This window comes from Coenobita brevimanus, chromosome 26 (genome assembly GCF_032717465.1).
Source record: "Coenobita brevimanus isolate Jiangsu-jjx chromosome 26, ASM3271746v2, whole genome shotgun sequence".
Lineage (NCBI taxonomy): Eukaryota > Metazoa > Arthropoda > Malacostraca > Decapoda > Coenobitidae > Coenobita > Coenobita brevimanus.
In genome coordinates, this window is record NC_136979.1 from 8,860,029 (window position 1) to 8,884,441 (window position 24,413).

The 24,413-nt window shown below is 44.9% G+C and overlaps 1 protein-coding gene across 1 annotated transcript in view; it reads left to right on the top strand.

Moving 5' to 3' along the window:
* LOC145394153 (uncharacterized) overlaps nucleotides 1-24,413 on the top strand; it is a 61,824-nt gene that overhangs the window by 1,874 nt on the left and 35,537 nt on the right. Inside the window, exons 2-5 of the mRNA XM_080268132.1 lie at nucleotides 790-977; nucleotides 9,486-9,599; nucleotides 10,098-10,322; nucleotides 18,930-19,072. Of these exons, the coding sequence (XP_080124258.1) occupies nucleotides 790-977; nucleotides 9,486-9,599; nucleotides 10,098-10,322; nucleotides 18,930-19,072 (670 nt within the window). The remainder of the gene's footprint in view (nucleotides 1-789; nucleotides 978-9,485; nucleotides 9,600-10,097; nucleotides 10,323-18,929; nucleotides 19,073-24,413) is intronic.

Genomic DNA, 24,413 nt, shown 5'->3' on the forward strand with positions numbered 1-24,413 from the left:
ATGTATTTATGTTGTCAAATACAATGCTGGAGCAGCTGAGCAGCCAAAACAGCATGGGTATAAACAGTAGCAGCAAAATATATAGTTGACAGTGCCATCTCTCAACAGTGAGCAACTGTTGTTTGTTGTTGTTCAACGATCTGTCTGGCCTAGCAGACCCATCAACCACAGGCAAGCAACAGTCTTGGAGGGCCGTCCCATGCAGTGAACCAGTGTTGCCTTGCCTTAGAAAATGCTTTGGCACGGCAGGGCGCGGGGAAACGTGTGGAGGTTTGGTTGCTAGATGGACGCATCTCTCCACCCAGTTAACAGGGACATCACAGAAGGCTCCACATCACCCTGTTATTTGGTTATATGGTTACCACATGACCTTGTATATGGTTTCCTGGGTTACAAGAAACTACTAGGCTTGTCACTCAGTGTACACGTGATGGTACCTGAAGTGGAAGGAAGAGCAATAAAAATTTATTTGCAGTCGAATGTTATTGATGCAAACCATATTCATACTAACGATGTAAACAGCATACAAGAGAATGTTAATATTTGATATGTAAACTAAAGCGCTAAGGAATTGATGCTCTGGCGTTTTTTTATGCCACTTGGAATATGACCGTGTGTCTCATCAGTGTGTGAGTGTGGAAGTGTTCACGTAGGCCCGTAAAATGTATAAACACCTTTACCGTCACTTGTATGTTATGTCAGTTGGGGAGGAAGTAAGACGGGCATTCAGGTAAAAACAACAGCCCAGTAACAGTATGGATGTGTGTCTGTAATTCCCTGTGTGTGCAGCTACGACGAGCGCCAGTCCCCTGGGCGAGAGGTGGTGCGTGGTGACGGTTCGCGGCTGCGGGTGGGTCACGTGGCGGCCACCCTCACCCTCACCAACCTGACCCTGCAGCACTCAGGCCTGTACGAGTGTCGGGTGCACTTCCACGCTTCACGGGGACACACCAGCCTCCTCAACCTTACTGTTGTGGGTTAGTCAGTATTTCCACCAATGTACTCCATCTACTTGTTGTCACTTTATTTTGTTAGTCTACTTATCACAAATTTCCATAATCACCTATATTTATGTCTCGCATCAACCTTGTCTCTCTCACTCATTATCTCGCTGCTTTTATGTACCTGTTGTCAAGGATTTCTGACCTGTAGGTTTTACTTGTCTGTTGTCACGTAGGGTTGGAATTCGCTGCCCAAGATTAGTTTCCCGCTAAACATCAACCAACATTATTTCAGGTCAGCTGTTACAGATTTTTTTTTTTTTTTTTGTAATGAAAGGACGCATGTAATCTAGTGTATGGATTTTTTTTTTCTATATTTAATTTGTTCTTCAATCCTGTGTTAACTTTCTACTAAAAAAAACGTTAACATCGCACATTGTATTTACTTATCTCACGTGTTTCGGCGGCCTCGTCAATATCTCTGTTGTTGGTTACTTGCAGTGTTTATGTAGGTAATTTGACGGGTATGTAGTGGCCTCCCTCACCGCCACCCACGCCAGCAATACCCTACACCACTCCAGCATATACCAGTGTCGAATACAAATCCCCACACCGCGAGGACACACCAGCTTGGTCACCCTAATTTTTGTAGGTTAGTTGGCCATTTATTTGAGATTTACTCGTGTTTTTTTTTTTTTTAATGTTTACTTACGTCTTCTTACCGATTTCGGCAATGACCACCAATCATTTTTGCCCGTGTTGCAAGAAGAAAGGCAAAGGAGAGTAACGCGCGCTTGTCTCATTCTTGTTGGTGAAATCTTTTAAATAAACCTCCACTGCATTCAGAACCATTAATCTTACAACACCTGTTTTCGCACGGTTCTTTCTCATCGCCTTCTCCCATCCCCTGCTACATTTCCAGCTTATTCCACCCATTTCTTTGTCCCCACGCCTCTTTCATTACATCCCTCCCATGACACTTCATTTTGCTGATACAATATAACTCATTGTTGAGACTTTCTCCCCTAATTCCACTTTTAACAATTCCGATGCTATTCTTCCATCTCCTTCTCCTTCTAATATCTTCATGCCTGTCATTAAAATTTCTTTAAAAGATGTATTTTGTGCCACCATTGCCCTGAATACCAATTAGGAGTGCGAGCCTGATAGGGTACGTCCTGTTGTCTTCAAGAATTGTGCTTCTGTTAAAACCCTACCTAGGTAAGCTCTTTCGCCTTTGTCTTTCAACTGGAACATATCCTTATTACTGGAAGCTTCTCATTCAGCCTGCCCCAAAGAAGGATGACCATTCTCATTACGCTGACCATTGCCAGTACTCTGTCATCCAGTTATTTTAATGTCTTGTTTCTGAAGTTTCAGTTGGTCCTTAACAGACAGGTTTTGAAGCATCTTTCCTCTCATAAGCTACACTCCGCTCACCAGTATAGATCTTTTCCACGTGACGTCACGGCTCATGCGACTTTTGTTTACGACGCCATACTGGACGGCAAATTGTCTGACGTCTATAGAGAGAGAATTGCAGATTCCACAATGGTATTCCATTGTCGTGCCTTCGGCTGTAAGACATGGCAGAAAAGTGGAAGTGGGGTAAACTTCTGCGGTTTCCAGTCAATGAGGAAAGGCAACAGAAGTGGATAGGTGCCGTGAAGAGGGAGAATTGGCAGCCGACGGCCTACACCCGACTCTGTTGCAGGCATTTCATATCAGGTGAGCCACCCCCCACCCCCTCCAACCCCACCCCATCCCCCCACCGCCACCCAACCACCTCACACTCCCCCACCCCACCAACACACCCCCAACACCCTCCCAATGCCACCCCAACTCCCTCTCAATGCCACCCCAACTCCCCTATCGTCACCCCGACCCCACCCACCGCCAATTCCACCCCACCACCATCCTCCACCACCCCTCACTTCCACCCCGCAACAACCCACGACCCCCCACTTTCGAACCCCCCACACCCCCACACCCCACGCCCCTCAACTCCCCTCCACAAGCCCCCCAGCTCCCCACAATACCCCCCACCACCACTCAACCCCCTTCCCCTCCACCCCCTACCCGTCCCACCCCTTACCACCCATCCCCAACCCTCCCCCACACCCTCACCCCCACATCCCTCACACCCCCACACCCCAAACCAACCCTAATCCCACCCCCCCACCGCCATTCAAACCCCCCATCTTCCCTCCACCTCCTTCCTGCACTCCCACGCCCCCACCACTCATTCATCAACTATTTGATCCCCCCTTGACCCCACGTCAATATTTTACTGATTACCAAGACGATTTACATGTACTGTATGTCAGTTCCAGCTAGATATGTTACACATATTTACCTTGAGGGATGCCCCGGTGAACTTTCACAGGGTGTTCACGGAACAGTGATAGAGATCGCCATATCTGAGATCTAGTTTCGGTCTCCCGTACTTGAGACGGGTGAATTTCTCCCTAGATATGGTGTAAGCTTCCAGCTTCAAACACGATCTTGTTCCTGTACAGATCTTGGTGGCGTTGATCCAGATTTCTGCATATATCAGACAGTTCAATCTCTGAGAGCCCTGTCTGGACAGCCATTACTGCGAGGTGTTTGCCGTCCAATATGGAGTCGTAAACAAAATCACGTGATTTCTGTGACGTCACTGGGAAAGGTTTATAGGTTCTGCAAAAGATCCTTCGCTGGTGATCTGATCTTCCTTTCTTATTCTTGGTCATACTCCTTTCGGGAATTGACGAAACTTTTATTATTGCTCTTGACATCTCAAAGATGTTCGGTTGGGTCAGCCACAATCCTTAATTTCCAGACTGACCCCTTACAGTTTCTATCCTCGTATCTGTGCCTTCATTTCGAGCTTCCTTTTGGTCGTTCAGTTGCTGCTGTACCTCATCTAAAGCTATCAGTAGTGGTGTTTGTCGAGATTCAGTCCTAACACCAGCTATCTTCCTTCTGTTCATCAGTGATCTGAGCTGCACATCTGGTCAAGTCCACTCGTACATTGATGTCTCAACCCGTCGCATTTCCACCCACTTCCCTCACCATCCATCTCAACAGTTGCTTCAGCAATCACGGAATGAAGCTATGACATAATTTCTGACTGGGATATATTAATCAGAATCTCAGTTCTTGCATCTTTCGGCATGTCAAAATCTTCTACAGAAATGTCCCTTAATATTCAGCACTGCACAACTCAGTTCTCCCTGGTCTCTCAACGTCCTTGGGGTTTCCTTCTCTAGGGATCTGTCGTGGAAAGATCATAGTACTTCCCATGCCAAATCCGTTTCCCAGAGATTGGGTTATTCTAGCCGACTCTGTGTTTTCTTTACCCATACACAGCTGTTGACTTTATATCGGGGTCTTATTCGCTCCTGTGTGGAGTACAGCTCGCGTGTGTAGGAGGTGGATCATCCCACTAACAGCTCATCTGACCTTGGTGGAGTTAGAGGATTATCGTGTCATCAACTCCCGTCTCATGGACTCCCCCCAGCCTCTCTCCCTTTGCTGCAATGTTGCATATTTATCTCATTACTGTCGCTAATTCAATGGTTACTGCTTTTCTGAACTGTCTGATCGATTAAGGCGGGGAAGTAGAACCCGTCTGGCAGCAACATCTCACCCTCTTTCAGTCCATCTCTCTAATGTAAGAGTTAACCGATAATCTTAGCCATTCATGTGTGCAACAGGTCAACTCTGGAACTGTCTTCCTCCGTATGAAGTCTATTTCTCTCTGCCCGTGACGCAGTGTTGTCAGCCATCGCAGAAGGAACGTATCTTGAGTTTGGTTCTCTTCAGTTTTCTCTCTCTTGAAGAAGAAAATTTTCGTAGCAGCTTTTTTGCCTTTGTTCTTTATTTGCATAAGAAAAATAAGCGTTGACTCCACTTCTACAAACCCTACTACCATCATTTCCACGGGGCATGCTTTCACTCCCTTGCTCCACCCTCACCAAATTCCCAGCCCATCCCACCCATTCCTCTGCTCACCACGCCAATTTCTTCTCCGTCTCCCGACCCGCACATTTTAAAATAAGCGTTCACATCATTATTTCTACAACACCCATTCCCACAGGCCATACAGTCCTGCCCAACCACCGATTCCTTTACCTTTGATGGTTGTATGCACGATTAGGCCAGGCGGTCGACCAGTGCACTTACACTCCATCCCACCAGCCTCGTCAGTTTAGTTGTGGTGGATTAATCATTGTCTCTCGCCTTGTATTTACCTGCTGTCACGTAGATTAGGCCCTCGTATCTATTTAATTTTCTCACATATGTCGCCAGTTGCCTATTTCTTATTGGATGTGGGAACTTATCTAGGAGCGGCCCCTGTCATTCTACTAACGATTGTGGAAATGTGGTGCTTCACTCCCGTAGACTTACAAGCGAAGCCATACCACGTCAGACCACACCGCACCGCACCGCACCGCACCACACCACACCAAAGGCCTGGATCTCAGACATTTAGTGCTTTTCTTCCTATTTTAATCCCTCCGGTCTCGTCAATCACACCGCTGTAGAATATTTCACTGTTTATAGCTATATACAGTAAAGAGCGGTAGGTGGGGGCACTCGCCATCCACTCACTCGATGTAGTGCTGCTCTCGGGTGTCTGCCCTTTTCTCTCTTCCATCCTTCTTTCCTTCCACCTTCTTCTCTCTTTCTTTTCTTCATTCTTTCCTCGTCTTTCTGCCCACGGGTGACTTTACACTCCCTCTCCTGTCTTTCTTTCCCTCATTCTTCCCTCTTCCTTCTGCCTGTGGGTGACTCTACACTGATTGACGAGCCAGATGGCTTCCTGTACACCAGGAAACTATTTACTTCGCTGGGTGGTAACCATATAACCAAATTTTGGCTCCTCGTGGTTTAGTCGGTAATTACGGCGCACCAATCGGATTGAGCCGGTGAAAGTTTATAGCCAAGGGATGGTTGGGGTTTATTGCTCATGTAATGCCGCTCAGGGATAAGAGGCTGGTCACTGTCATCTTAAATGTCAGGACCAACTTGCCTAGCCCAGGGCTCCTACGCTCCTCATGGGGCAACGTAGGACTGGATGATGGACTGATGGATGGATTCTATATAAAGTCTGATTTTATGAATTTCATCAGTGACCTTTGCTGTTGTGATGTTATACTGTCTCTCTCTCTCTCTCTCTCTCTCACACACACACACACACACACACACACACACACACACACACACACACACACACACACACACACACACACACACACACACACACACACAGATGTGATAATTAACGTGATCAACTTGGGCTACGTGCTGTCCCTCTGTTGTCAGACACCGGCAGGCAATTTTTCCACGCCCCCTCCACTACACCTACACCCTCACTACTCTCTCTCTCTCTCTCTCTCTCTCTCTCTCACTTTAAAATCTACACCACCTTCCCTCATTTCTCTTTTATTTCTGTATTTATTTTCCCACGGGACTTACTTGATCTTGTTTCTACTGTATTTTGTACCTGGTTTAATTCTCGCCTGGCTGTGTACTGTATTGTAATCTGTAATTTTTATATCCACTGTATTTCTCGTGTATCCAGTGTATTTTATCATTTCGCAGCTGGTTATTTTCTCGTGTATTTTGGTATATTTTTCACCCGCCCTCCCCCCGCGACGGTGAAATGGTACGGGGTGATGTGACGACTGAGTGGCTGGCTGGGAGTGGTGGGTCATGTAGGGGTACAGGTGGAGAGACAGACTATAGGAGAGCAGCTGAGGAGGTCAAGGTGATGTATCTTGGCAAGGGTGGATCTTTACTGATGCTGGATACAGACGCCTTCACGTGGTGGCCCTGATATGACCCGGCGACTCCACTGCCAGGTAGTACAAGCGTCCCTCAACTTCTTCCCTGTCCCCTGCAAGGCGGTTGGTGAGCTGAAGAAAAAATCACCTTCGCTTTGCAGTTCGAGTTCACGTCCAGATGAACCTGGAGCAACAACAACAACAACAACAACAACAACAACAACAACAACGACGACGACTACGATGACAACAATAGCAGCAGCAACAACAGCAACGACAAGAATAACGGATCGTTACTGAGTAGGGACAAAAACACCTGGAGATCATTTTTCAGGCTTGTGATATGCTTCAGGATGGTGCGTCGTGTAAAGAGAGGTCGTCACTGAGTAGGAAGAGAGTGCAATCCTCTTACCAGCTCAGAGTTTGTTGGGTGGAAGAAGATTGCTTGAACGCGCCTCAGTGCTCACATGAACTTATGGGTGTGAGAATGTGCCATGGCGTCAGAGTTATGGATATTTGGTATATTGAGTGTTTATGTGACTGAATGTGGTGCCTACCTGACTGAATGTGATCAATGCATATCTTCGCCTAGAAATGTCTCGCTGTGTCTGCCGAACTGGGCGTTGAGAGGACAAATTAAGGCTTGGAGGCAGCATGCATTGCCTTGGTGTCTGTACGTATCAATAAACCCAGAGATAGTACTACAGGGTTTATTTACGCCCTTAAGACTCTCTAGGCCAGCAGTACATGACTGTGGGAGGTTAAAATTAAACGCAGTGGAAATGTGGCTGTTGAGAATTGTGTGTGATTTGCTAAGAGTGGAGAGAGTAAAAAACTTTGTGATTCGAGAATGATGTGGAGAATGGAAGTCTGTTGATACTAGGGTGGAGGAGAGTGTGCTTAGAGAATGGATGTAGATAGGATGTATGTGACTGTAAATGAAGGTGGGAGGAGGCGTGAAAGACGATGATGGATGGATGTGGAGGTGTGCGGTACGTAGGAGGACTACTGGGCCTTGAAAGCAGGTTGTGAAGCCTATGCCCGGAGTCGGTCACATAAAAAAATAAAAATAAATAAATAAAAAAAGATGTGATCAATAAGTGTGTGAGAAAGCGAAGTTGAGGAAGTTAGGGACAGACAGGGGATGGACCTGATTGGATGACGTATGCATGGAGGAGTTCATAGGAGTGGTTTGGCACCCAATTTTCACCATGATACTCGGTGGAATGACTGATCTGGCAAGTGTGGGAAGGGCAACTATGGAGAAAAAGACCGGTACACTTGATAAGTCTAGTGAGGTGGAGCCAGGATATCGGGATTTGAATGACTGGCTTGTTTCACTGGACATGCCGTTCATAGTTCTTATACTCTGGCACTTTCTTTATCCGTTTTGGGTTCTGTCTCATCTTATACTTGGGTCAAACTGTTAACGTCATTTATCTTCTTGCATTTGGATCCTGCCTCATATTATCCTTTGGTGGGGAGAAGGGATGATGATGATGATGATGATGTGTATGAGTTAAGGTGATGCGGTGCAGAGGGAGGAGTCGTTGATGAGTAGGCAGAGAAAATGCCACGTCTTATTTTCATGCCAGCCATAACAGAGCGCAGCGCCAGACAATAACTGATGGGCAGAGAGAGCAACAGACCCTGCATATAAATCAAACAAACTGTGCATTACCGGGATCACACCACCAGCTTACCCTCTGATCCCAACACCAAGCATATCAACTCTCTTAATCCTTCCATTGTGGTATTCAGGAGTAAATATTTCATTCTCAGTTATCTGCGGACAGTTTTTCTCAGCAAGGAGGTATGTGTAGTGAGGGGGTTAAAAATAATCTCTTTAATCCTTTCAGAGATTTAGTATTTGATTCTCTTTAACACTTGCCGATTTAATTCAACACAGATTAACGCAACACTACACAGTTAGTGGGTTAAATCTGCTGACTGAAATTATTAATGAAGTTCACACACACTCTATAACCCAGATTGTTAAATACCTTGCTATACAATAAATACCTCTGCCATGATGGTGGAAGCACAACTATAGGCGAATTTCTATGAGGTCAACCGTCGTGAGTGGTGTGCGCACAGTGCAGAACGACGTATGGCAGCTTCAAAGCCAATCATAGGTATTTATTGCACACATAACCTACAGCATAAAAAGCTATAACAAATAAAATATAGTGGCATATATAGCCTTCTGACAACTAACTTGTTGTTCGCTAAGCGCAGACCTAAGCGAGCATATTTCTACAAACTGTTCTCAGCTTCATAATGAATAAGAGTACATTAGAAACACGCTGCGCAACAATGGCTTCTCCAGTTTTGCTCCGTTGTCGGATATTCAATAATATAATTAAATTGCTAACCCTTGTGACGCTAAAGCTTATCCTGTTTTCGATACATACGATATATTTTGGACTTGTTTACACAGGTCAGCTTGGTTGTATAACTGAAAAACAAGCTAAGCGAACTCCGTAACCGTTCATACCCACAAACAGGTTTCAGAGGTCTTTTTAATATTACAGAGGGAGGCATTCTCTTCAGACGAATATTATCTTTGCACTTAGAGTCGTCTTTTGTTTACAGAAATACCCGTGACGGCTGCCAAGAGTCAAAATTTGTTGGAAGAGGTTTAGAGTTGTTGTCCGTACCGACAGGGAACGGACTAGCTACAAAAATGTAGGTGCTTTCATTCTGTGCCCGGTCATATCCCTCTCCTCTTGTGTATCCATTGTCTGTTTTTTATTCCCGCTTTATTCATCAGACCCTGTGCTGAGCGTGGCTGTGGAAGAGGCAGGTGTGGGTGAGGTGCATGGAGGTGTGTTGGGGCCATACCGTGTTGGCCACACCATCAACATCACCTGCATAGCCGGACCAGGTATGCCTCTTTCACTTCTCCGCAAACAACAGTAAGTCATCGATGTAAGTCGCCCCCCCCCCCTGTTTTTTTAAATCTAGGGACAGGTGGTGTGGCTGTAGGGATCATCTAAATTTCTCTCTCGTCCACTGTCATGTTTCCTTTACCCAGGTGTTGCTCCTTCTGCTTGTTTACACAGAAATAAACTGTATATTTATATTTTTCACCATGATCATTCTTGCTGTGTTTCTCATCCAGCCCTCGTGTTTCTCCCCTTTTTCCTTCCTCTAATGTTTTCCTCTTTCTTCGTCTTGTGTTTCCGTTCAGCTTGTAACTCTCCTTCACCTTCCTCTTTCTTGCTAATGTTTCTTTCTCTTTTTCTCTCTCATGTTTCTCTGTTCATTGTTTCTCCTCTCATGTCTTTCAGGCTTCATCTCATGCTTCCCATCACCTTGTTATCTTCTTTTCTTCGTCCACCATGTTTCTCTTCTCCCAGTTTACCGAGTACCGTATATCCAGGCACTCCGGCGCCGACAGTGCGATGGTGGAGGGGTGACAAGGTGTTCAAGAGCTCCCGGGGGGACGGTGGCGGCGGCGGTGGTGCTGGTGGAGAGGGTCGGGTGGAGAACAGGCTGGTGGTGGTGAACATCTCCCGCGCCTGGCACCTGCGCTCCCTCACCTGCATCGCCAACAACACACTCCTACACAACGCTGCATCAACCACCATCACCATACATATGACACGTTAGTACATGGCAGGGTGGTAGTTGAAGGACAAGGTATCAGTAGAGTGGAAGGCTGAGGAAGGGAAAGTGGAGGGCAGTGGAAAGGTAGGGAAGAGGGTAGAGGAAAAGGAGGGAAAGAGCAAGAGCACGAGAGACAGTTGAAGAGTTGTAGGTTATGTGCAGTTTGTTGATTTGATTGGAGTGATGTGTATAGTTCTGTCCGTGTTTTGTTTGATAATGACATACATCAGACCCTGCACATGCGCGGTAAAGTGTCAACGTAAGGTACCACGTATATGGAATCCGCGTGCTCGGAGATTCATACCATAATATTAAAATCTAATGTGTCAACCAACCCTCTGGCCCAACCCAAATGTACCCTCTGAAGACCCTCCATGACCCCAACTAACCTACAGATGTGCTTCGTGAGGGCATAGCCAGCTTTAAAGAGGTAAAACAGACATAAGATAGTGACACTGAAGAGGTTAAATGGTTAAAAATGTGAAGTAAAAATTAACTGTGATGGAGCTGTAACTGCAAGAGACTGGGTATGAAAAGCATGCTGCACAGTCGGCATGCTTTTCCCGCGTATATGACGCCTTTGGGACCACTATTTTTGCCTTCGCATTGGAAACCTATACATACGGAGCCTGGGCGTGTGACTACTAAACCATCCAAGATGAGTATATTAAATCTGATGTCTCGTATTTGTTGCCGCCCAGATAAAGTTTCTCGTATTCCCTAAAGATTTTAAAGTATCATATCTGATTACGTACCGAACCTGGTAGCCTGTTCAACTACTGACTGAATGAATGTGTGAACAATATTCTGCATATTTGATCTAGTACATTACGGTGACAATAAAGCATCATAATGTAGTTGGCCACATTATTTTCTTTTAGCAGTGGTGCACTATGGCTTAGCCTTGGTTGTTTCGGGAATATTTTTTACTATAGTCAGGTGTCAGATCCGATCCCCGAACCCACCGACAATATTTTTACTGTATCCTCAGGTGGACCAGGACGCGGCACTGCTGTTCGGTTCACGATGACCGCTAATATATATGCTCATCATCGCCAAGGAAAAAAGAACTCATGGCCCGAAGAGGCTAATTATAAGTACAGCATAATAATAAAGATGGTGTCGGAGTCTTTAATACAGTTGATGGAGGTGCTATCAAAATTTACCTAATCTGCTCTGCCCTGAATCTTCATCACTCAGTATTTTCTCTTTCATTCCGTCTCCCACTCTCCATACGTCGTGTATTATCTCATCGCCTAAAAATACGTCGGTGAACAGTGATTGCAGAACCTCACCTTCCACCCTGTCATTCGTCCATCAGCGCTGACGGTGGCCACACGCACCACAGGCACTCCACACCTCCACACCCCCACACCTCCACATCCCCCCACACCTCCACATCCCCCCACCACTCCCTCAAACATCCATGAGACACCAGTATTACCCGCATACACTCACCCAGATCCATTTTACCTTCTGTGATTTTCATTTTCTGTTTCTTTTCATCTTCTTTCTCTCATTTCTTTTTACCTCACTCGCATTGCATTTTGGACTTGAACCTCTGTGTGTGTTTTTTTTTCGTCCTTTCATCTTCTCTTTTACCTGCTTGTTTTTGCGCCTCTGTTTTTATTTCTTTCTCTTTCCCGTGTTCGTTTTTTTGCGTTTTTTTTTTTCTCTTTTAGTGTACCTGTTCGTTTTCATCCTTTGCTTCCATTCCCAGCCTCTGTTACACTTCACCCTACGCCATTACCACCGTCATCACCATCATCATCATCATCATCATCATCATCATCATTATCATCATTTTCATTATCGCCACTGCCACCACATCTCCACTACCGCCACCACTACCACTGCTGTCATTACTACTGCTATTGCCAGTACTGTTTCACGACCACTATCACTACCATTACTTGGACCATTTCCACTACCAGTACCGCCACCAGTACCACTACCGCATCCATTGCGGCTACCAGTACATCTGCCATTACCACTACCAGTTCAACTACCATTACCACTACCATTGCGGCTGCCACTACCATTACCACTATCATTACGGCTACTACTACCATTACCACTACCATTGCGGCTACCATTACCATTACCACTATCATTACGGCTACCACTACCATTACCACTACCATTACGGCTTCCACTACCATTACTGCCACCACTATCACTACAGTTGCCTCTTCCACCACCACCATCACCTAATCAAGCAAACTGGCACACACACACACACACACACACACACACACACACACACACACACACACACATCTCAGCGATCAGTTCTGTGCCTCTTCAAACCCCGTCCTGAACCTTCTCTCCTATGACTCACTCCCAGCTGAATAAAATCGTCTGGCATTAGCTGGGGTAGAATCGTCCTAACATTCAGTGGGTTAATATATTCCTTTTACCATAACCTGGCCCAGATTTGAGTCCTTTTGCGGCTTGTTTTACGTAGTTGGTGCATCTGGGTATTTTGTTCAAGTTAAAACCAGTTATTATGTGCATATGAGAGGATTTCTGAGAGTCAAAGGCTTCAGACACTATCTTGAATATGTAACCCCTTCTCTGCTGTCTGGCCTCCTAGAATTTTTATTTTGGCTTACACTGGACGATTTTGCACAGCCGAGAGAAATCCTTGCCCTCAAAGGATCACACACACACACACACACACACACACACACACACACACACACACACACACACACACACACACACACACACACACACACACACACACACATTAAACTCGTATTATTCGTGTATACCGATACCTCTTGTACTGAAGATATTAATTATAGCCATATCTAACCCCTCCAGCTGGCGTAGACTCCCAAGGCTGAATATAATAGTTTAGTGACAATAATACGATGACATTCTCGGGCGGAAAGAAATGTTAAAAATGCAGAGTGACAGCGATGATCGGCTATATTTCGCAGAGCTGTTAAGTTGTGGCTCGCTGCATAAATTGGAACAGACTCGCAAATCATCTTTATAGGTAGCAGTGGAATAATTGTGACACGCAGTTATTATTTAATGTGCTGTTGAACGTATACATAAAAAGGTTGTTGTAACGGTGACTGTGTGTATGTATGAAGGTGCAGTTTACCAGTGTCATGTGTAAGCCGTGATGATGTTAGGCTGTGTGACTTATACAGTATATTGCTGGTTGCACGGAATTCTTTACAGTGCACCCCTGCCTTACCCCCTCACTCCCCCCATCATCCTCTCACCCTTCACCACTCCCTAACCTCCTTCTTCATTCCCTCACCCCCCATCAACACCCTCACATTTCGCCCGTCGTCACCCCTCACCCATCATCACTCCCTCATCCTTCCTCCCTCCCTTATCTCTCACCCTTCCTCCCTCCCCACCCTCACCCTCACCCCCATATCTTGATGCAGGGGTCAGTAACACCCATCACTCACTGTGGTTGGCGTGGTTATCATTGCGTATTTTTATTCAGGCTACGAGAGGTTTGGGAAATGGATGGGTGAAATAATAGCCGTCCTTAACTCTTTCACTACCACAGGTCTGCCCAAGCTGCGTCACGTCATGGTACAGAGGCTAGAGCAGAATTTGAAAGACGTCCTCGGGCTGAAGAGGTTAATACTAATTCAGAGTTACCAAAAGTCAAAAGTGTTAAGTTAATATTCCAACATGACATCTACTTAATCATAGATGTCCAATCCCTGAATTGACCGAGGGTGGCAATGACCAAACAGCATTCAGCATTAAGACTTTTTTTTTTTTATTACCTAAACACAGTCAGCTGATTTAAACTTAGGAGACACTCAGCAACGTGGAAGGATCAGATGAAGCCATAACTATAAGCTTTCACTACTTGAAGCTCTTCTTTAGTTGAGTAAAATGGTCTGGTCGTATCCTTGCTTATTTGTCTGAACTCTCCCTCTCTCCTCCTCCTCCCCTCATGTTTGTCTTCCTCTCTCTGTCTTTCTCTGACCACTTCCTCTCCTCCTTTCCTTCCTCCCTTCCTCTTCGACTTTCCTTCCCTCCTTTCCCTCCCTCTTTTCGTCTCTAACTCATCCCTCGCTTCCTCCCCCAAGCATCCATCTCTGACCAATTCTCCTCTACATCATGTATCACCTCTCTTTCCCTTCCTCCCTCCATCCATCCATCTCTGTGGATTCTCTCCCAAACCTTTTCTCTTTCATTTCCTCTGACCCATCCATCCATCCATCCATCCATCTCAGACACGTCCCTCCCGACACCACCATACCATATGCTGTAATATAACACCATACGAACAATTAGAATTATGAACGGAGGAGCACGTAACAAGGGTTTTGCACTGTATTTTTTTTTTTTTAATTGAAAGTCGATGGGTTGACTCGATTTGGTGGGTAATTCGAAACGTATTTATGGAAGAAAATTAAGAAAAAAATGTGCAGATGGTTATAGCTCAGAGACGGACAGGAATCGGGGAGCTGAATGGTGTTTGAATGAGTGTGTGGCTCATTTCCCTCTCTCGTGCTTTCCCTTTTGTTGTTTTCTGGGTCCTGCCTCGTCCAGGTCGTAGGTGTGGAATATAAGGTCAGGTTAATGATGACGGTAATGATGCTGTTGGTCATCTCCGACATCTAGCAAAACACTGGGACCCCCTGAACAGAGGATGAGGGACAACGCCTCTACACTTCCTTATCCTCACACACCTCTCTCACTCTCCCACACACTCTTCCTCTTCTCTCTCTTTCAGTACTCTTCCACTCGCTTCCCTTACCTCATAAGGTCTGCTTGTATCGACACTACTCTCAGTCTCCCCTTCATAGACTTTTTTTCTGTGTGCATTTCGTTGTATCTCCATATTGTCTCAGCGTATTCCTTTTCATCCACTCAGCAATTCTACATCTCACTTCTGTGCCTCATTATTCCATTCCATAAAACCCATAAATTTTACTTACTCCCCCATCCTCCCCATGCCTGCAACTGGTCTGAGAAAATTAATTTATAGTGCTTGCAACCTGGGCCATTCTGTGTCACTCACTGCCCAGGTTTCAGTGCGCTCCATACGAGACAGTCGGCAGTAAGACACGCTCATACAGGGCTCTCCTTAACCTCCGTGTAAACTCTCCTGCCCTTCAAAGTACAACCGATGTCTCCAATTACTGTTCTGCCCTGTCGTGATCTCCACTTCACATCCTACTTCAGTTTGCCATATTTACGCAGTACAGCTCCCAGATACTTAAAATTATCAACTTCTATAAACATTTCACCGGCCGTCTGGATTGGGAGTTCCCTGTGTTTCTTCTGTCTGCTCTACAAGTATACTGTCTGCTAAAACCTATTGTGGCTTATTCTTTCTCTTATCATGTGATTATCTTACTTTTCTGTACACCCACTTTTAATTTTCTTCTTGTTCAAACTCTGCGAATCACTCTCAGTTCCGTCGTATCATCGTTTCGTTTATAAAGGCTCCAAAATGCATGCATGTCTCGGACTTGGTCACCTAATGGCGGCTGTCCACGCTGCTCGATCTCTGGCAGCCTCCCCATTCAGTCCCCCATCCCTGAGGTCACACTGTATGACCCCGTTCCAGGCTTTCTTCGGCCTGCATTTCGCAACCCCATCCTCTACGTTCAAACCTCTCACCCTCCACATCCAATTGTCATCCTCCATCCTCTCATCATGCTCAAACCATTTCGATTTACCCATAGAGGTAGGAGCCTCTATGGATTTACCCCTCATCATCACAGCAGCAATACACTCCGGTCCCATCCCTCCTCTCAACTTTTCAATTGTAATTTTAGCCCCTCCCTCAGGCATCGCATTCAAGGACTCACTACACATCCATCCAGTCATTGTCATTTCTGTATGTTTGAACTTACTAATATCCTATTCCTTTACTGCCCAGTTCTCACCACCACACAGCATTACAGTCCTAACAAATACCGCATATAAAGATTAGCAAGGAGAGAAAGTTCTCTCAGTGTCAGGAGAGGCAACAGTTCCCTGAATTTCCTCCAACCTCTCCGCACCTCAGCCACAGAACTAGCTCCAGCCTTATCACCAGAACATAACATGTCTCTCAAATGACAAAACTCTTTCACACATCCAAGAGACTCACCAGCAAGATCAGTCCTTTCATGTCTGAAACTCTTCACATGCTTTCTTGTACACACTGTGCACACGAAACCAGCATTATCTCGCAGTCTGCCTCAAACACTTCTACATCTCTCATCCATCCACTCATCACAAGCACTGGCAAACTGCACGTGGCCACACTCCTGCTTTGTCAGTGCTGCCACCAGCCCCAGATATCATCCCTTCTGCTTTATCTGCGTTTACTCTCAAACCCTTGTGCCCCATTCCGTCTCTCCATTTCCTAAATCTTTCCTCCGCCTCTCGTTCATTCTCTACAGTCAGCAGCTAGTCATCGGCTTAAACATCTCCCATGGGAGTCCATTTCTGAAGTCACGTGAGAGAGCTTCAGGCACCATGACAAACAATAAGGGGCCAAAGACTGACCGCGAATGCATGCGAACATCCACGGAAAAATCATCCCTCAAATCTCCTGTCGCTCTTACCTGGGTGCGAGCACTCTCATACACAGGCCATAACATCATCATCAGCATACAGACAGGTTAGAAGACTCCATTCATTGCCATTTTGCTTAAGATTTGCTCCTGTACCTGCTGGAATTACTTTCTACTCTTTGACTACTTCATCCAACAACTAAGGTAACATGACACCTGCATGTCTTGTACCTACATTACAGTAATGTTAAAGGGATTACTGAGCTTCTTCCCCAACTTGATACATGCGCTACTGCTTTCATAAAAAGATTTTGCTTCCTACCACCCCTCCATAAGCCTTCTCAATCCACCTTATCATAAGTCTTCTCCAAGTCCATAAATACATCATGTATCTTATTCTGTGTACTTCTTCACTAAAGACCTCATTGTAAAAATCTCGTCTACACATCCTTTGCCCTTTCTAAATGCACCCTTTTTCCCACCTGTGTTATCTTTTATTATGCCACACACCCCTTCTGTAACCACCTAACCTACACATACTCAGATATACTCAATAAAGTACTCCCTCTGTGATGCTTACACTCATCCTTAGTTCTTTTCCTTTATACATTGGAACAATGACCACTTTTCTTCAGTCATACGGTACTTTCCCCGTAGCCCAGGCAAGTCTACACACACTGGGCACGTTATGATGACAGCATAATCACCACAATACTTTGTCATTTCCTCACTAATGCTGTCTACACCTGATGCATTAGGTACCTTCAGCCTATTGATTGCTGTAAGTATCCCCCCCTCCCACACACACACATTCTTCCCCGCGCCTCGCTGTGGCCGTCTATTGCAGGGAACATTGGTTTACTGCACGGGACGGTCCTGCAGGCGCGTTTGCTTGTTAATGGTCGATGGGTCTGCTTGACCAGACAGACCGGGGTTACTTAACAAAAACAATTAACTGGTTCCTGTTCCACCGGTCTACCATCTCCCCATATCCTCGCCCAACAGGATAATTATTGCTTTTTCTTATCTGCTGCTGTCAGAGAAATAGCCTACAATATTCTCTTTGTGTCTGTTATATCATCCTCATCCTCTGGCACATTACCACCTGGCAGTCTGCTGTTGTATGATGACAGAAAATAATAATACATCCAGATTTCTCAGCTTAATAATGTATAAATATGCTGTTCGTCTCTTTACAATCAAACTCTTTCCCTTCCTCTTGGTCTTGTTCGTGTTCTTTGTGTGTGTGTGGTGGGGGGAGAGGGGAAACAAACACACCCGGTAAACATGGCCTCATTTGTTTTTATTATGGTTGATTTGTTTACTGTTTGTGTATTCAGTCCCCATCACCAGCTGCAACACACTGAAAGGAAATACACTGCAATGCGTGTTTAGATGTTCATTCTTCTCTGTCCCTGTCTTTGTTTCTGTTAGTCGTCTTGTTTGCCTGTTTCGCCTTCTCTATACGGGAGACCTACATTCTCTCTCTCTCTCTCTCTCTCTCTCTCTCTCTCTCTCTCTCTCTCAGATAAAAAAAAGAGTGCGTGCTTCGAGTGAATAACGTAATCTATGCATCTCGCCTGACGCAGTATCAACTTTTTACCCCGGGGGTCGACACAAAACACCGTCACGCAACCCTATCCACTACAGTCCCTCAGCCTGTCCTTACCTAGCCTAACCCAACCTAATCTACCTGTCTGCAGTCCCCTAGTCTTTCCTAACCTGACCTAACATTATCCTGGGTTAATTGCCGTTCCTTAGTTTCCGCCAGCTTAATCTAATCTTGTTTAACCTAACCTTTATTTTGACTCAGTTGGAATCTCTCAGTCTCCTCCTACCCAACGTTACCTAACCTACCCTAACTTAATTTAACCTTATCCTGGCTCAGCAGTGCCTTAGTCTATCCCAGCCTTACCTAGTTCACCCTATCTTAAGCTAACCCAGCCTGACCTAACTTCTCCTGACCGTATATTGATTCAACAACAGCCCATCATTCTAACCCAGCCTAGTAGTGTTACATTGTTTGTGATGTGTTACGGTGGTGCTGTAATTGTGTTGTGCAATCGTATTGTGCTGAGTTATAGTGTTGTGTTGTGTTGCAGTGTTGCCGTGTTGTGTTGAAGTCAGCACTCCTGGTCCGGTGTTGGAGGGAGAGTCAGCACGGTTCACCTGTCGGGCCTTCGGATCCAACCCACCGCCCGCCCTCACGTGGGACATCAACGGTGCTCCTGCCTCACCCGAGAAGGTCAGCTTAGCACAGGAGGGGGGAGGAGGAAAGGGGAATGGAGCTGGTGCGGGAGGGGAGGAAGAAGCTATGGAGGTGGGGGAAGAGGTGGTGGTGGGAGAGGCAGGGAAGAGGTGGTGGCGGGAGAGGCGGGGTAAGGACGAGATTCGCAAACCCTCACCCACACAGCCTCAACAAATCGATTGGTCGAACCACAGCGAATGCAGAATAAGCTCTTCGATTTGTCAGCAGCGAATGATGCCCTTGGAACATAACCTATAAATAGACGCCTGAGAGATGCTGCCTGTAAAGTATGGGAAAAAACATAAATTAGTGATAACCTAAATTTCATATGACACACCTAGAGAAAGCCACACACATGGAATGCACATTATTCCCTCAGAACCTGAAAACTTTGAGATCACCGCAACTCCACAGTTTTACCTAACTTAATGAGTCCAGTTATTGGCATAGCATAGAATCTCATTCATAAACAAACAAAAACATTCACATAGACACCTGTGGTAGGCGGGGGAACAAAAATAAGGCAACTCATTATCTCAGCACTAACAGCATCACGTAACCTACACCGCACAGCAATACTCTTTTGTTGTGTTCTGTTTCAGCTCTGTACATTTTTGACAAACCTGTTCTCTTCCTATTAGGCATCTTCTTAGGTTCCCGCCCCCTCCCCTCCCCTAAATGGATCACAGTTAATGAATACTGTATATCAGTAGCCAGCTGGGTCAGGTTTTCAGTTTTGCAGTCTTCCCCTCTCCTCCATACATTTGTGGATGACGTATCTCAGTAATCTAGCCACCTTTTGTTGTGCAGTTTTACACAGTCATTATGGGATTGGTACAGACAGAGCCTATTAGTTTTCAAGATTCTCTGTACACTTATCCTTTCACTGATGGCCGGCCACTCTCCTCCATTTTTATTTTTTTTAACATTACACTCTGGTCCTTATCCTCATTGACTGAGGAGGCTCCCCATCACCTATTCCACAGCGATTTATTTTGTATATAACACCTTACTATTTCATGTTATTTGTCTTTGCATTATCGACACACTGTATATTGCATAATTATTATACAAGAGATTAGTAAAGTTCCAAATGCATTCATTAGTTAGTGAGGGAGAGGTATTAGAAAGCTTACTAACCTCATGAAAATACGACCCGATATCTTAGTAACCAAGCCACCTGATGGTGTCCAGCCGTACACATACTATGGGCCAAGCCTGCTAGTATTCTTTGTTCCAAGTTCTAGTTCCCCAAACATCACAGTTTGTGGAGGCTTTATCTCAGTAGGATAACTAAACCACCTCATGCTGTACAATGTTCCACACTCGATAGGCCTGCGGTAAAGGTGTTGCCTGTCAGCTTTGAAGGTTCTAGTTTTCCTCTCCCCTATAACCTTGATGCCTTGCAGTTTATGAATCCTGTATTTTAGTAGCTAAGCCACCTTCGGTTGCTCTGCTCTGTATTTTGAGTCGGCAAAAGTCCTTCCCAGGACTCCCTCCCCCTTTTAGCACGGCCTGTGCATATCATACCTAAATAATAAGACTGTTTTATATCACCCTACATGCACACTCGGCCTGTGGTGTAAGTGTAACATATGGGCACATCATTGAAATGTTATGGTGTAGAAGAATATGGCTGAATATCAACCCCATTGCCTTGAACCAGTATCTGTCAGCACCATACATAAACACTGGAAAATCTCATTATCTATGCCTTTCAAATACATCGCAGTATGTGGGTGCCTTATCTCAGTTACCAGTCCACCTTTTGTTTTACTATTTTATACGCACACAATAGCACCACGGTAAATGTCAACCATATTGCTTTTCCATATTCTTGATCTCCCCCCTTTCCCATCGATCCACACCTTGGACACATGGTAGTCTGTGGGCTTTGTATCTCCAGAGCCAGGCCACCTACGGTTATACTACGTTAGAGAGATTACAGGCCTGTGTCAGTCCACCCTTTTGATATTCAAGGCTCTATATCCTCTGTTGCATAATAGTTTGCAGATGCCGTACCCCAATAACCAGGCTATCTGTTGTTACACATTCCAACACGCAGATACAACAGACCTATGCCTAACAGATGGGCTTTGCTAAATAAAAATGCATTAGGGAAAAGGCTGCTGAAGTCATCCCTCCTTTACTAACACCTCTTTGCCCCGATTCAGCAAGTGTGTTACATTACGTACGATGTAACCTACAGATTTTCAAAGTTTTTAAGGTCCTGAAACCCCACTTCCCCCTCCCCATGCATCACAGTTTGTAGACACTGTACCAGAGTTTATGTGTAGGCGTACTGGATAATTGTAATATTACCAGAAAAACTGCAGCCAAATCTTGTTCTGTGGTACAAGTAGTTTAGGGCACTGTCATCCATTATGTAATTACTGTTATCTAAGATCCTAGCGATCTGTATTTCTTTCACATTTGTGCCAAGACTGTGAACATATATTTTCATTTTTTTACAGGAACAGGTGTTTCTGAACTATGAATGTTTTATAAATCCTTTATAGTTCCCATCCAAAACCTATAATATATTACGTTTACATTTTGCTATTGCATATATCAAATCAAATTTACACAGTGACGATTAATTTGCATGTGTTTTGCGTTTTGTAATCAAACTGTTGCACAGAGGAAGTGGTTATAAAAATTAGCAGCTTCCTATTGCCTTATACGTTGACTTTTATTTCACTCTAAAGACACAGCTGAGGATCTTCAAAATTGAGCTTCATTTAATACTTCGCTGGTTCAAACCCTGATATAGCTAGTTTTACAACCTCTCATTGGACAAATCGAGTTTTCTCCTTTGCTAAACTCTGCCAGACACACATTTCTTGATATCAGTGTATTCGACACAAGTAAGCCATGTGGTGTTTAATTCCAAATATGCTATAGAAGGTAGGGATGCAAGGAGGGGTGAGAGGGAGGTAGGGGGACATGATGATAGTCAAGATTAGAGTGGGTCTGATGAGAACAGATGTGTCAGTCCTTAGGGAATACAGACATGAGAGAGAGAGAGAGAGAGAGAGAGAGAGAGAGAGAGAGAGAGAGAGAGAGAGAGAGAGAGAGAGAGAGAGAGAGTAAGCCAAGGGGAGGAAGGGAGAGAGGGGAGGGGTAAAGAGTGAGTTTACATCTGAGAGGTGTAGGCCACAGAGAATTTGTCTTGATGCCCAGAAAGTTCCAACACGGTCTTATCCTCCACGTTCAAAATGAAATACGTACAGTACTGAATGATGTAAATTTACGTCTCAGCCAGCAGGGGATGCAGTGAACATTTGTGTCTCAGATAGCGATGGTTGAAGTGATTTGCAATGGATTTGAGAACAGTGATGCAAGCTAAAAAAGTGTAGTGTGTTTACCATGTATGCTACAGATTGGTGGGTGTTTAAGTAATCCGGTGCCTGGTCTCCTGTCTCCCTCATTAAGAGTTTAGGATATTACTGCATAATTAGTAAGAATCTGACTAAAATCCAATTACTGTAGGACAGAAAAATTAGATATACTATGACTGATTTGGGGGATGTAATTACCAGGGCACCACTCTTCCACCGGGTAGTGCTGTAATTATTCCTGTAGAGTACTGCTTATACTATCGATGAACGTAGCCGTGGGGGTGAGACTAGATGGAGAGAGACTGTAGGTGTATCGTGATGAATGACTGCACCTGTATCACCAGTGGAGGGTGTGGGCCGCTGAGAGTAAAATGGTGTGTCGTCAAGTAAAGGGATCTCTCTCTCTCTCTCACACACACACACACACACACACACACACACACACACACACACACACACACACACCTTCTCACTTTGTGTATTCTTTTATCTTCTTATTACAATGGAAATACTGAAATAATTAGTTAGCAGAAGAAGACAATAATTACAAGTGACAAAAAAAGAAATATATCAGAGAATCGCAACATGGCATGAGACAACAGGACATAAGAATATTTAAAAGCATAACAGAGCAGTTTTACCGCATTATACCGCTGGACGTGTGTACCATGATGTGCCTCGTAAGTTTAGTTGCCCATAAGGAAATATCTGTAGTAATGTCCATTTTTCTACGTCTGAGTATTAGAATATCAAGTTGCCTGTTACTGTACGGACCAAGGATATGAATTATCTAGGTTTAATACGGTACAGTGTTGTGTTCAGTAGTATGACCGCTGGTGGGTACAGTGGTGTGTGTGTCGGTGTGCGGATCATGTCTGGTTTTACTCTGGATTCTGTATTAACTGGTGGGTTAACTGAGGGGGAGAGGGTGGTGAGGTGCAGCGGTCATCATTGTTTTCCTCACTACCTGCCACACTGCCCATATATTAACACCAAACATTCCTTTACTGCTTTCACTCTCAGAATTGTAATCACAGATGAATGAAATTATATACAGTACAGTCGGCATCAGAAATTTTATCACCACACTCATCTGTATTTAGGGCCAAATCTGTCAGCTGCTGTGAATTCACCACAACGATTTTCAGAGTCCATGGTGAGGCACGCAGGACACGCCACAGGACTTTTGAGGCCGACTATACGTATTATCCACTCAACCACACCTGCACCTTATATGTGGTTGTGTGGTAGGAGTGGTGGATGAGGAGGCTGTGGTAGTTGTAGTGGTGATAGTAGTGGTGGCGGTAGTAGTAGTGTTGATGGTAGAGCTGATGGTAGTAGTAATGGTTGATGGAGTGGTGGTAGTAATAGTAGAGTGTGGAAGTGGTAGTGCTATTGAAGTGGTAGTAGTGGTAGGTGTGGTAGCAAGGTGAAGTGATCAGTACACTACATAATTCACTCTGCCATTGATCACTTTCTCTACCTTCGTGTCACCACTTCTTTGACTCACGCTCTCAAAGTGTGTGTGTGTGTGTGTGTGTGTGTGTGTGTGTGTGTGTGTGTGTTCTTCGTGGTCGGATTTCTCTCTCTCTCTCTCTCTCTCTCTCTCTCTGAACATTTCCAGAAATTGTGTCCGTCTGTCTGTCATTAACGATTTTCGGAAACGTGGAGCTTTACTTCCATAGACTTTAGCGACAGCCGTTTCAGAGCTTTCTTGCCGTCTCCTTACGATTTTCTTCTGGTCAAGGGAGACTAGAGTGGAGAGGTTAGGTATACGCTGATTTACTGGCTTCAATACTATATACTTCCTCTAAGCTGCCTGAAGTGTTGTAGTGATGGGATGTGAAAAGGATGTAATCAGAATGAAGAAGTTAAAGTTTTGTGTACTGATGTGGTGTCGGACACTATGAGAGAGAGAGAGAGAGAGAGAGAGAGAGAGAGAAACCAAATTACCGTTACTTAACCTAACTTAACCTACTTGCATTCACAAATGTTAT